The sequence below is a fragment of the Nannospalax galili genome, unplaced genomic scaffold (assembly GCF_000622305.1).
Source record: "Nannospalax galili isolate Female #2095 unplaced genomic scaffold, S.galili_v1.0 scaffold2227, whole genome shotgun sequence".
NCBI classification, from domain to species: Eukaryota; Metazoa; Chordata; class Mammalia; order Rodentia; family Spalacidae; genus Nannospalax; species Nannospalax galili.
Window position 1 is genome coordinate 280,321 of NW_008356468.1, and position 12,599 is coordinate 292,919.

Sequence of the window (12,599 nt, forward strand, 5' to 3'; positions counted from 1 at the left end):
TCATTCCCGTGGAGGGATGCCGGGAGTCTCCTAGAGCAGAGTGCTGGGGACAGGGAGGCCACGAAGTTGCCGTGGGGCTGTGGGGGAACAGACCCCAGCCCTGCTGCTGTGTGCCTCAGCACTCTGCCTCCCTCCTAACTCCAACCATCAGTGAAGTGGATAGTGATAATGTGACTGATCAGGACTCCACAAAAGCATATGTTGGGCTGTTACCTAGCACATGGGAGACAGAAGCAGGAGGACCAGAGGTTCAAGGTCATCCTGGGCTACACAGGAGTGTGAAACTAGCCTGGGCTACATGGCACCCCGACTTAAAAACAAGCAAACAAACAAAAACCACAACATCACAAAACAAGTATATGCTGGGACGTATTGAGGCCAGATGTATTAAATATTCAAATGTGTATGTGTATGTGTGTGTGTGTGTGTGCGTGCACATGCATGCGTTCATGTGTGCACCCCCTTTCCACCTTCTGTGAATGGGGTGTTCTAGATGTGTAGGAAGGAAACCCTGGGGTGTAAGCATTATATTTAACCTAAGAAGGGACTTATTGGTGGCAGGGTGACAATCTTTGTGAGCTGAGGAAGGAGGCACCTCTGTGGCACAGCCAAGCCTGTACCTCCCCTGGCTCTGCCTGCAGCTGCCTGGAAGGGGCTCAGGAGGTGGAGGAGCTCTCTTCCCCCCAGTCCAGTGCTACTTCCTCTCCAGCCACCTTTGTTCCCCCTTCCAAGTGTTGGAAGAGTGGATTCAAAGGCTGGCAGCAGCCACACCGAGGGCTGAGCCTGCTTTGTGTTTTCCTTTAAACCGCAGTTGAAAGAGAGGAAGGGAACTTCAGCCTAGAGACTTCCTCAGCCCTGCCATGGGCCAGTGGGGCCTGGGAAGTGGGAGGAGGGGAGGGCCAGCACAGGGAGGAGTGGGAGGCTGGTACAGGGAGGAGGGGAAGACCAATACAGGAAGGAGGGGGAGGCCAGCACAGAGAGGAGGGGGAGGTCAGCACAGGGAGGAGGGGGAGGCCAATACAGGGAGGAGGAGGATGGTACAGGATAGTAGGGAGAGGCCTCCAGGAGTACTCCTGAGGCAGAGGGTGGTTTGAGTTGCCCTAAGGTGAGACTCAGAGATAAACCAGATTTCTCAATCACTCACAGACTGCTTACTGGCAACGTGCTGACCTGAGGCAGAAGTGACAGGGAACACAGCTGGAGGACAGGTGGAGGCACTGGCTGGCTCTGCCCTCTCCTGGTGCCCAGTGAGTCTCCACCCTCTGCTCCTCTGCATCCATACCTCAGGACCTTCTCTTCTTCTCCCAGTTTACCCTCCCTTCACCCAGCGGTGCCAAACCAGTCCCCTTCCCCTTCCAGAAATGTCTCCCCATCTGAGCTAAGTTCCTGGGATGCATTTGAAACCTACACACTTATAAGTCCTTAACTTGGTCCATCTCGTACCTTCAGGCAGCCCATCACCAGGTCCTGCCTCTGGGTCCACAGCCTATACCCCAAAGCAATTTCCTCTCACCCCCACAGTTCCTACCCCAGACTGGGCTACTGTCCCCTCTCCCAGTCGCACTGCTTCTGGCTAAGCTTCTACTTCTCCTCCACTCTGTCAATTCCAGAAAGTGTCACTTTTCCTCAAAGCCCTCTCAACTCCCATTCACAAGAAGTCCAAAGATCCCCACCCCCTTCCCCACCAGCAGTGGACTGCTCTGCCTCTCTCCAACGCGGCTGACCTGGCCTGCAGTTCCTCTAACATGCTGGGTGAATGCCACTCACCCCAGGGCCTTTTCACAGCTGTTCCTTCTGGCTGGGTTGCTCTCCCTCAGTACTGGGAGTGATGCTCTGACCTTCCTGAGGTCTTTGTTGAACTATCTTCCCAGAGCAGCCTTCACCTCAGAGAAACAATGCCCTTCTTCTTTCCAAATCCCTCACTCCACATTCTCCTCTCTCTGCTCCTTCATCCCATGTCACACGGTCTGACCTGCTGAGCATACCTTTTTTCAGTTTGTGGCTGGCCTAGCTCTCTCCTGTGAGGGCAAGTACTTTCTGTCTCAGTCAAGATAGAGCTTGGCCTATGTAGATGCTTAATAACCAAGGGAAGAAAGTTGGCCTCTAAAGTAGCCCTATCTCGTGGGCTTTGAAGACCTTTGTAGGTCTTCATTCCTGGGATCTGCTGCTGTCCCCCATCCCCAGGTGGGATGTTTGCCTAGTTTCTTACTCTTTGCCCTGCCTCAACCTTTGGCCCCTCCCTCATGTGCCTTGACTGACAGCTCAGTCTTTTCTCTACCCCAGCCATTGGTCCTGCCAATATATTCACGTTTGCTCTTCCACCCACTGGCCCAACTCACCTGCTTCCATGGCCAGCACGGTGATGTTGTGCCAGCCAGCAGTCTCACGATCAAGCCCCTTGCCAGTCACGATGGCGCCTGTGTCTGCATCAATGTCAAAGATCTGCTCCAAATCTGAGTCACGGTCAATGGCGTACCTGAGGGGGGTGGCAGGACAGGGCTGATCAAGCATGCCCTAGAGCCCATTATCTCCACCCCATTCTAAGAGAGGGACAACCTGCTAGGGACACAGAGGACGGGATGTTAAGTGATCTGGCTTAGCAGCTCCCTGGAGCTGGTGCCTGCTGGGTGTCAGGGGTCGGGGACAGCCTATCTGAGCCTCCCTTCCTTTAGATGGGCAGCATGGCTATGAACTTGCACCTCATGGTGTGGAGAGGATGTGAAGACCACATCCCTGACATGCAGTAAGATATATCCTGTTCTTAGCTTTTCAAAAGAGGAGACCCCAGGATTGCCTTTGACCCCGAAAAGGGGACTAAAGAGGAGTGGGGAGGCCAAGGGTGGCTGAGAACTGTTCAAGGAAGGTAAGGGATGCAAAATGGTTGAGCTGGAGGTGTGGAAGGCTAGTCAGGACCAGGATTGAGGGTCCTGGGAATTCTGAGCAGAACAGGGGGTAGAGGTGGGTTATAAGGAGTCTAGAAACCAAGCAGACCCCAGACAGGAGATGGCTGAGCCTGGACTTGGAGGGGTCTGTGGCTGGCCCTGCTCCTCCCGCCTGCGGCAGTCCCAGTGCTAATCTGCAGCTTTTCAGTTGCCGCGTGAAAAAGCCCTTTGTTCCACCTTCTTCCCGGCCTTTGTGCGGCAGCTCCAGGCCTGAAAGGCCCGTGTCCAACACATGTCTCGGCAGCAGCGGCCTACAGAGGCCCCCGCCAGCCAGCGCCGGCCTGCGTTCCTCGCTGATAACACGGGCGGGCTCACTGCGGCTGGAGCAGACAAAGACCTGGCACGCCGGCAAAGGCGGCAAAGACGCATTGTATAGCCAGAACAAAGCAGCCAGGCAGGGAGGGCAGCCTTGGCCATCTCCCAAACCCAGAGGGAAACTGAGGCCCAGGGAAGCAAGGACACCAGAAACAATGCCGGCCAGAACCAGAGCCTTAAGCTGCTCTTAGGAGAGGCCTGGGCTGCATGCATGGTCCAACCTCTCTGGGCCTCAGTTTCTCCATCTCTTCCATAGTAATAACGACTTGTGGGATGACTGCATAAGTCTGAGCATGCCAGGCTTGCATTTCTGGTTACCTGAACTCCATGTGTGACCTTGAACCAGTCTATTAGCTTCCTTGGTCTCTACTTATACATCTAATTTTGAGCCACCTGATATCCTGATGGGGTTTGGGTGGCCCAGTGGAGATGTTTACCTATTTACTGTTGCAGGGGAATGAAGGCCTGTGGCTCAGTGGTTAAGAGCCCTGACTGCTCTTACAGAACACCCAGGTTTGATTCCCAGCACCCACATGGAGGCTGACAACTGTCTGTAACTCCAGTTCCAGGGGAATCTGATGCCTTCCTCTGATCTCCACAGGTGTTGTAAGACACGGGTGCAATTACATACATGCGGGCAATACAGTCATACACATAAAATAAAAAATAAAAATAAATTCATGCCGGGCATGGTGGCACACGCTTTTAATCCCAGCACTCGGGAGGCAGAGGCAGGGGGATCTCTGTGAGTTCAAGGCTAGCCTGGTCTACATAGTGAATTCCAGGATAGCTGGGGCTGCAGGGAGACCCTGTAGTAAAAACAAAAACAAAAACAAAAACAAAAACAAAAAAATTATATGTATCTGTCTGTGAGTAATATACAAATGAGTGTAGTGCCTGTGTGGAGGCCAGAAGAGGGTACAGGATCCACTGGAGGCAAAGTTACAGGTAAAGGTTGTGAGCCATCCAACATGAGTGTTGGGAACTAAACTCAGGTCCTTTGCAAGAGCAGTACATAATCTTATCTGCCAAGCCCCCAAACTACCTTTAAATACACTGTTTAAAACAAAACCTGAAGCTGGGTATGGTAGCACATACCTACAATACCAGCAGTTGGGAGGCAGGTGGGAAGACTGTGAGTTTGAGGCTAGCCTGGACTATAGACCTTCTCTCAAAAAATGAAACCAAAAAAGAAAGTCAAAGAAAAGGGGGATCTCTGTGAGTTCAAGGCTAGCCTGGTCTACATAGTGAATTCCAGGATAGCTGGGGCTGCAGGGAGACTCTGTCTCAAAAAGACCAAAAAAATAAATAAATAAATTCATATGCGTGCGTGTGTGTGTGTGTGTGTGTGTGTGTGCTCACTATGTGAGTGGCCATATGACTGTACTCCTTCAGAGGCCAGACATGGACATCCGCATCTTTCCCCTATTGTTCCCTGCCTTACTCCCTCTGACAGGGTCTCCACTGAACCTGGATTGCCGTTTTATTGGCTGCAACATGTACCTCCCCCCAATACTGAGGTTATAGGTGTATGTGACTGTACCTGGCTTTTTACATGGGTGCTGGGGATTTGACCTCAGGTCCTCATGCTTGCACAGCAAGTGGTCTTATGTACTGAGCCATCTTTCCAGCCCTCAGAGTGGATTTTTGAAGTCAATCTCCCAAATTCCCATGCACTGTTCTCTCTTGCCCCGGGACTGCTGAGTACATAGCTTTCCCACCCCTGATCAGCCTGAGATGGGAGGTCAAAAGTTCAGCCCCAAGCTGACCATTTCTCCCTGGTATACAACGGACAAATCAGACATCACGTTTCCCAGCCATCCCCTGCTCTGCCTTTCACGTCCTGACCGTCAAGCAAGCATCTTCTCTGGGATGCTCAGGGTTGTGAGAGAACCAGACATCTGACCAGCTACTACAATCACCTCCACTTTGCAGATGAGGACAACGAGGCTTCAAAAGGAAACTTCAGCGCTCAGAGTGGCTGAGTTATGGTTCCTCAGACTGTGTCACGCACAAGGCATCATTCTATGTGTCCCTGCCCCAGGTATGTCTTCTTAACATGCTCTGTCTTTTAACTACACTATGGTGCTGTGTGGGCCAGCAAAGGCCCTCCTCCCTGCCAGGGGTGAATAGTGATTGTTAGACTCGGCACCCAGAGTTCTCTCCAGCATGTTGAACTAGCCAAAGCCTCAATGCACAGAGCCTTAGGTCTGCTCTGCCCCCAGCCTGGCCTTGCCAGTTATTTGGAGAGGAAGGAGGTAGAATAAGACTCTGAATGTCACTCAGAAAGAACCTTGAAGAATACTCTCCTTCCATAGATGTAAGGGTGGGGTGGAAGGAGGCAGGACTGAGGAAGGAGGTCAGCTGCCTCCTGATGGCCTCTCCTCCCTCTTTGCTTAGAATTCCCCCACCTCTTCCTCCTCCCTCTCTTTATCTTCCTCCTCCCTCCTCCTCCCTCTTCTCCTCCTCTTCCTCCTCCCTTTCCTCCTCCCAGTCCTCCCTCTCTTCCACCCTCTCCTCCTCCTATGCTTCCTTCTCCTCATCCCTCTTCTTTTCCACCCTCTCCTCCTGTTCCTGTCCCTTCTCCCTTCTCCCCTCTCTCCTCCTCCTCTTCTCCTTTTTCCTTTTCTCTTCCCCCTAACCTTATCTCCCTTCTCAATCCCCCTCTCCCTCCTCTGCTCTTCCTCCTCTTCTTCCTCCCAGTTTTTTCTTTTGTTCCTCTTAGAGGCGATGGCAGGAACTGGAGCCTAAGGAGAGGCAGTTGTCCCCATGGTCACAGGGTAGGGACTACAGGGATACCATTCACCAGTAAAGACTTGGGCCATGGGGCTGGCTGGCTAGCTGACTGGCTGAGCCCAGGTGCTTTTGTTCCAGTTCTGGGAGCCAGTGAGTGAGTAGGAGGGAATGGAGGGAAGGACTTGGTGTGTTGAGAACTGGCCTCAGGTGAGGAGAACAGAAAGCTGGCACATCTTATATACACACACAGGGCTTGAGATCTGATCTGTGTTGTGGGCAGGAGTGTGTGTTTGTGGCATGACTGTGAGTGGGGTGTGTGTGACAGCATGCTGCAGATGGAACAGCAAAGGCTCAGGCACCCTACGTTCCACCCCAACTCTGCATCAGGTCTACTCCTTGCATCAGGCCACTTCCTCCGTGAGTCACTGGAGTTGTTAACCCTACCAGAGTCTCCAGAGGGCAAGGTGCATACACTGGTGCTAGTTGAGATCAAGGGTAATTTCTCTGTGCATGGGAACCACTATCATTCTGTGATTTGGAGATGTTTGGCAGAAGTGCCACCAGGTGTGGGGGCCTGGGGCATTGCCAGTGATTGGAACAGGTGGAGACAGCTGCAGATCTAGCAGGCTCTGCTTGGATTTTACCCTCTTACTTCTCACTGGGCCCCGCTGGACCTAGAGGGCAGGAAAGGGAAGGGAATGGGCATGGGTGAAGGGGTCCATGACAGAATGTGGGTACTCACAAGTTGGCATGAGTGTGTGTGCAAGTGCATTTCTGTGCTTGCCTGTGTGCTGGGAGGGGTAGCCTGGGAATGGGCTGAAAGTGCAGAACGGAAGCCTAGGTTTGGAACCCAGCAGTGTGACCTCAGGCAAGTCACCTGACCACTCAGTTCTTCAGTTTCCTTCTCCCAAACAAGGGGATGCAACTGCCACTGCACAGGCTCGTTGGGAGCTTTAAGCAAGTGTGGGCCAAGAAAACACTAACCCACTTGCCACAGAGCTGGGCCATGCCACAGGATATATGACCCTGCACTCATGATGATTGAGTGGCCTTACTGTCATGTGCTCCTCAGATTGTCCCAGGAACTATCAGCCCTCCTGTTTACACTCAAGGAAACTGAGGCTGAGAGGAGCCAAGATGCTTAGGCTGGGTCACAAAGGGAAGCTTTGTAGCAGAGCCAAGTTCCTAGCCCAATGAGACCTCCTCAGGAGCCAGCCAGGTACACTTGCTGTCTGGGACTCAAGGAAGCTGCTGTGTTCAAGGTGAGGGAGGGGAGGGGAGGGGTGGTCCTGACTTGAGTGAATGCAAACCTCTCCCTCTAACGTCAGAGGTGGTCAGTTCATGTATGTGCAGCCTGCCCATGTTCCTGTGTGGTGGGTTTAGGGACACACACACACACACACACACACACACACACACACACACACATACACACACACAGCAGGATGAATGGGGCGGCCATACCCAAGCTGCTGACAGAAAGAGAGTCTCCTCAACATAGAATCCCAGCTCCGGGCCACTGAGACCTGGCCTGTCAATGGATTTATTCACACAGAAGCCCAGCCTTCCATGGGCCCATGTTCTACTCATGTCTGTAGTCTGTATCCAGGGAAGTGCACCGTACAAATTTAGAAACTATACCAAGTACGAAGAGTAAGAATCAGGGTAAGGCAGGAGGCTGCTCCCAGGAAGCAGTCTGTCATGGCTTAAATCCATCTTGCCCTAGGGATGGAGAGATGGCTCAGCGGGTAAGAGTACTGGATGCTCTTGCAGAGGGCCCAGGTTTGAATCCCAGCACCCACATGGTGGTTTATAACTGTAACTCCAGTTTCAGGGGATCCATTGTCCTCTTCTGACCTCTAAGGGTACACAGATGCACTTACATACATGCAGGCAATATACTCATATACATAAAAAATAAAAATAATAAAACTAAAAAAAATCCATCTTGCCCTTTCAGTGCTGGAGGCCTTGGCAAGTCTCTTTCCCTCTCTGACCCTCAGTGCCAGGAATGAATGTACTTCCCAAAATGAAGGCACCTACTCCCCCCTTGATGCCTACTCCTCCCCCGCGCACAGGCCACCTGCGTTTCCAAACTCCCCAGGGACCTGCTGCACCAGCACACTGTACCAGGCACTCTCCCAGTGGCCCATTTTATTTCTTTGTTCTAGAGGATGCATTGGCGCCAGGCCTGCCCACTTGGGACCCTTGAGCTTGCTGTTCCTGTTCTGAGCCATGCCCTCCCCACGTCTCTGTATTCTGCCAGTCTGTCCTTGGGCCCTTTTCTCACTGCCTGACCACTCAAAGGGATCCCCTGTGGCCCCAATGCCTCTGAACCCTCTCATCTAGCTGCTTCACAGCCTGTATCAGCATTTAACCATCCTTGATGTGGGTGTGGGCGGGATCCTGTCTTATGCAGGGAACCATGACCCGAGAACCTGGAGCTGAGAACCAAGCCTTGCTCTAGGCAGCAGCAGGTGGCCTGAGAACCCTTCCCTGTCACACATAACCCCTCACTGGCCTCTGTTCTCAGGTCTGTGCCCCACAGTCTGGGAGCTCTGCCCAGGAACTGCCCTGAGCTGAGTCATCTCATGTCCCCAGGCCTGGCTCTGGGCAGCGGTGGGAAAGCTGGGCAAATGTTTGTGGTGCTAAATTGGACCTGTTTCAAGCTCACTGCAGGCTCCTCCACATCTGAGGAGCCCCAGGGAAGGGGCCAGGCACAGGGAGATGAAGGAGCATGAGATGCTAGTTTCAAAGTCGGTCCCTTCAGCCAGGATGAAAGCAGAGGGGAGGGAAGGAGGGAGGGAGTGGGGAGAGCAAAGCCAACAAGGAGAGGTTGCAGATAGGAATGCTGCTGGACCAAGCTGACCACGTCCTCATCCTGTGATGCCCACAGAAGCTGGCCTGCTCTGGGCCTCAGTTTTCTGATAAACTGGGTGACACTGTCTTCCTTGAAGAGGGCTAGAGCCAGTCAGAGACCAAGGGGGTTTCAAGATTGTGCCTAGTGGCAGAGAGGTAGGAATTGCAGCAGCATCCTGGGTTTCTGCATGGATAAGCTCCTAGCCTACCTGTGAGGCCCTATTTAGAGTCACCATGGTGCCTCACCCCTTTCTGTCTACTAGAGCTTTAGGATCCTGATCACACCTCTGTCTTCAGCCATCTGTGTGAGCTGTTCCTCCACCTGAGTGCTTGTCCCCTGACCAGACTCAGGGCCCAGCCCAGGTCAACTCCTGTAAGCTCCAAGAAGTCTTCCACAATCTCTGAACATATCTCTCAGTCTGACAGCCTGGGGGCAGTTGAACATCTTATCACCTAGGGCTGGCATGTAAGGTTGCACAGGCTGGGGACTGTACAATTCTAAGAGGTATATTCTGACAGGCGATGGAGTCAACAGTGCAGAGATCCTTAAATAAACTTCCCTTTTCCCTCTCTTCAGTACCCAGCACAGAACTCAGCTTGGCTCAGAGATGGCTCACTATGTAAGGGGAGGCTAAGGTAGAAGCCGGGGGCCCTGGAGCCTCTTCTGTGTACATCCAACACTAGCCAATCTGCTACTTCTTCTGGGTCAGTTTCTACCACAACCTCTCTTCGAGGGACATCCCTGGCCGCATCTCTGCCCTGCTTCTGCCTCACTGGGTCTGAGTCGGGCTCTTAGGCCTCTGTCTGCACCACCAGGCAGGTCCCTCAGCTTTCTCTTTCCTGGTTCTCCTTGCCTGTCGTCCCTCTCACTGCTGGGCTCCTCTGCCTCTGACCCTGTTTCTGTCCCTTTTCTGATTCTTGCTCCAGGTTTCATTCATTCACCATCTGTTCGGAGGGTGTGCAGAATTGTTAGGTCCCGGCCTCAGCATCCCCAAGCATCCAGTGGTAAGCAAGCTGGTGGAGGGGCCCACTCTCTCAATGGCTCAATGGGGTAAGCACACCATTAGGAAAACCAGGTTGGATAGTGAGGAGTGTGGAGGGGTGCAGTTCGGGGCTGGATGGACAGCTGGGGAGGGCATTTGGAGAAGTGTGGCCAGGAAATGTCTTTCAGAGAGGGCTATGCTGAGCAAACAGGGTGGGACGGTGGAGAGTGGGGAACACAGGCCCAGGAGGAACTGCAGAGCAGCCTTGATGGGGAGATGAGAGAAGCTGGAGTCTGCAGGGGAAGAGGAGAGAAGCACATGGAGGGTTGGTGCCTAGAGCCTTCTGGGTGGTTCGGGTCAGGTTGGGAGTCAAGGTGACATTTAACTTTCATCTTGAGCCCAAGAGGTGGGTGAGGATCAGAGGGGCCAGGCTGGGCTTGACATGGGAACAGGACCTGTCTGGCTTTTTCTGTGAGGGCAGAAACAGGGAGGCCAGCTAGGGGACATGGTGGCTTAGAGCAGGCTGGTGGCCACCGGTAGGGAGTAGGGGAAGAAGTCTGGCTACAGTCTAAGGTAGAAACATCAGGGCTTGCAGATAGATTCTGGAGACAGAGACAGAGAGAGGAGAGAGAGAGAGAGAGAGAGAGAGAGAGAGAGAGAGACTGTCTAGCTGGTGGAAAAGACCCATGCAAACTCAAGGAGACAGAAACCCAGCATGGAACTGGAAAATGGGCAGGAGAGAGAGAGAGAGAATGATTTTGATGAGCCAGGATGGAGCAGCCCTATGAGAAGATGACTCAAGAAAATAGGTGGGTTTTGTTTTGCCTGGTTCTTGGGTCCCTTCTGAATATGGGAAGGGGTGTCCAGTGAGACCCAAGGGGCCTGGAGAGAGGAGGCACCAGGGTGTCTTCAGCTGGTGATCAGCTGGCTTCTTCTGCCCTTCTGCACACTGGCTCTGGTTTTTGTCCCTCTCTCATCTGAGGCATTCTTTTTGCGTCCTGAGCTCTTTGGCTTCTGGTGTCCCCTCCTCCCCTCTGCCCATGGTCTGTTGGGATGGCACATGGTGGGACAGCAGGCAGCAGGCGTGGCCCCGAGCGGGGGTCTCACCGGACAGGCCGGTTGGCAGCGTCGGGGTCCCGCGCAGTCACCACACCGACCAGGGAGCCCACCTGCGCGTCTTCCTGCACCTCCAGGAGGCCGGAGGGTGGTCGGAACTCAGGGGGCTCATCCACATCAGTCACGGCCACTCGCACGATTGCCTGGTCTCGGAATGTGCCCAGGTCGGCAAAGCGGGGGTCCACGAACTTGTTGAGAGCTTCCAGAACTACTGTGTGCACCTGCTGAGACTCGAAGTCCAGGTGCTGGGGGAGGCAGAGAGGGCCAGTCAGTGGCTGGGGCCTGTATGAGATGGCATTTTCAGGAAGGGAACACAGTGGGTCAGCAGCTAAGGTCACAGTTGGCTTAGCTCACCACAGAGCTGTCTGTCAGAGGCCCAGACCATCCCTTTTCAGTCACACTGTAATGGAGGATCCCTGGGGACCCCTCTTGTCTGGGGATACACAGTTACTACTCTAAAAGGTGCCAACCCCCAGGCTTTCTGCTTCTCCACTCAGGACATGGGAATTCCACAAAGTGCTCACTGTGTGCACATGCTTTCACTAGTCACTCCATTTGACCTCCACACCATGACCAACATGGCCATGCTTTCATTTTATCCATGAGGAAATTGTGGCCCAGAACAGCTCAGTGACTCGCCCAGGGTCCCTGAGCAGAAAGCTGTTGTCAGATCCAAGACTCAAAGCCAGGTGGACATGGCTTCCAAGCCCAGGAGAGAGGAGTGGGGGAGTGAATGTTGCTCCCTGAGGAATGAGTTACCCTGGTTGAGCCTGGCTCTGGCCTTCAAAGTTGAATTCAATGGGTACTGTGGTCATATGATGGTAGGGGGCAGGGAACTTCGTGGAGATCACAAGTTCATGTCTGCCCCATGTACAGGTTCCCCCACTTCCACAACAACACAAAAGTTCCCCTCTTTCCCCATCCTGTTGCTGAGCAGTCCACATGCAGAGAACTGGGTGCTGGCCTAGGAATGAGCAATGGCCTCTGGCCTCCAATTCCCTATCTGTGACAGGAGCTCATCTTACAGTCTGGACACATGTCAATCAAAAGACTAAAAACTAATCCGATTCAGCAGCCAGAAGGTCCCTGCTGGGCTGTCCCAGCTGTGTGGCCTTGGGCAGGGCACTGAACTGCTTGGGGCACACAGAGGCCATGACAACATGTGGATCAGAACAGGGGACTCAAGTCTCCCACTCAGGAGAAGGTTTCAGCTGACAGTTCTCAAGTCCTGGCATTTGATTTACTGTGCCATAGCTAAGTCCTGGAAAACAGATTTGTTAAGGGGCCTGCTTTGTTAAGGGTCCTCAATCCCTGTCCTCTAAGGAGCACCAAATCAAGTCTGAAGGCTGAGGTTCCTGGTACAGCCGGGGTAAGCATAGCTGCTGGATGTAGGAAGGAAAGGCCTGGATTCAAATCCAGCCTGGGACCAACTCTGTCCCTCCCAGATGTGGTCTTGGGCAAGGCTTTACCTTTCTCGCCCATCAAAATGGGGATGATGACCTCTTTCTTTAGGGGGAGACATGGGGGAGAAAAGATCTATGAAGGGCTAGGGATATGTGGAAGTAGCCCACAGCAGTGTTTAAGAGTCTGGATTCAGATTTGAATTGACCAGTAGCTGTGCAACCTCCAGTGTGTCACTCAACCTGTC

The 12,599-nt window shown here is 53.2% G+C and overlaps 1 protein-coding gene across 3 annotated transcripts in view; it reads right to left on the bottom strand.

Annotated features, from left to right (window-relative positions):
- The window catches only part of Cdh22 (cadherin 22), a 128,090-nt gene that overhangs the window by 24,022 nt on the left and 91,469 nt on the right, over positions 1 to 12,599 (bottom strand). For all 3 annotated transcript variants that reach the window (XM_029556927.1, XM_008854613.2, XM_017803633.2), the window contains 2 exons: positions 10,943 to 11,196; positions 2,340 to 2,476 (listed from right to left, as the gene is read on the bottom strand). In XM_029556927.1, coding sequence (XP_029412787.1) covers positions 2,340 to 2,476; positions 10,943 to 11,196 — 391 coding nt within the window. The remainder of the gene's footprint in view (positions 1 to 2,339; positions 2,477 to 10,942; positions 11,197 to 12,599) is intronic.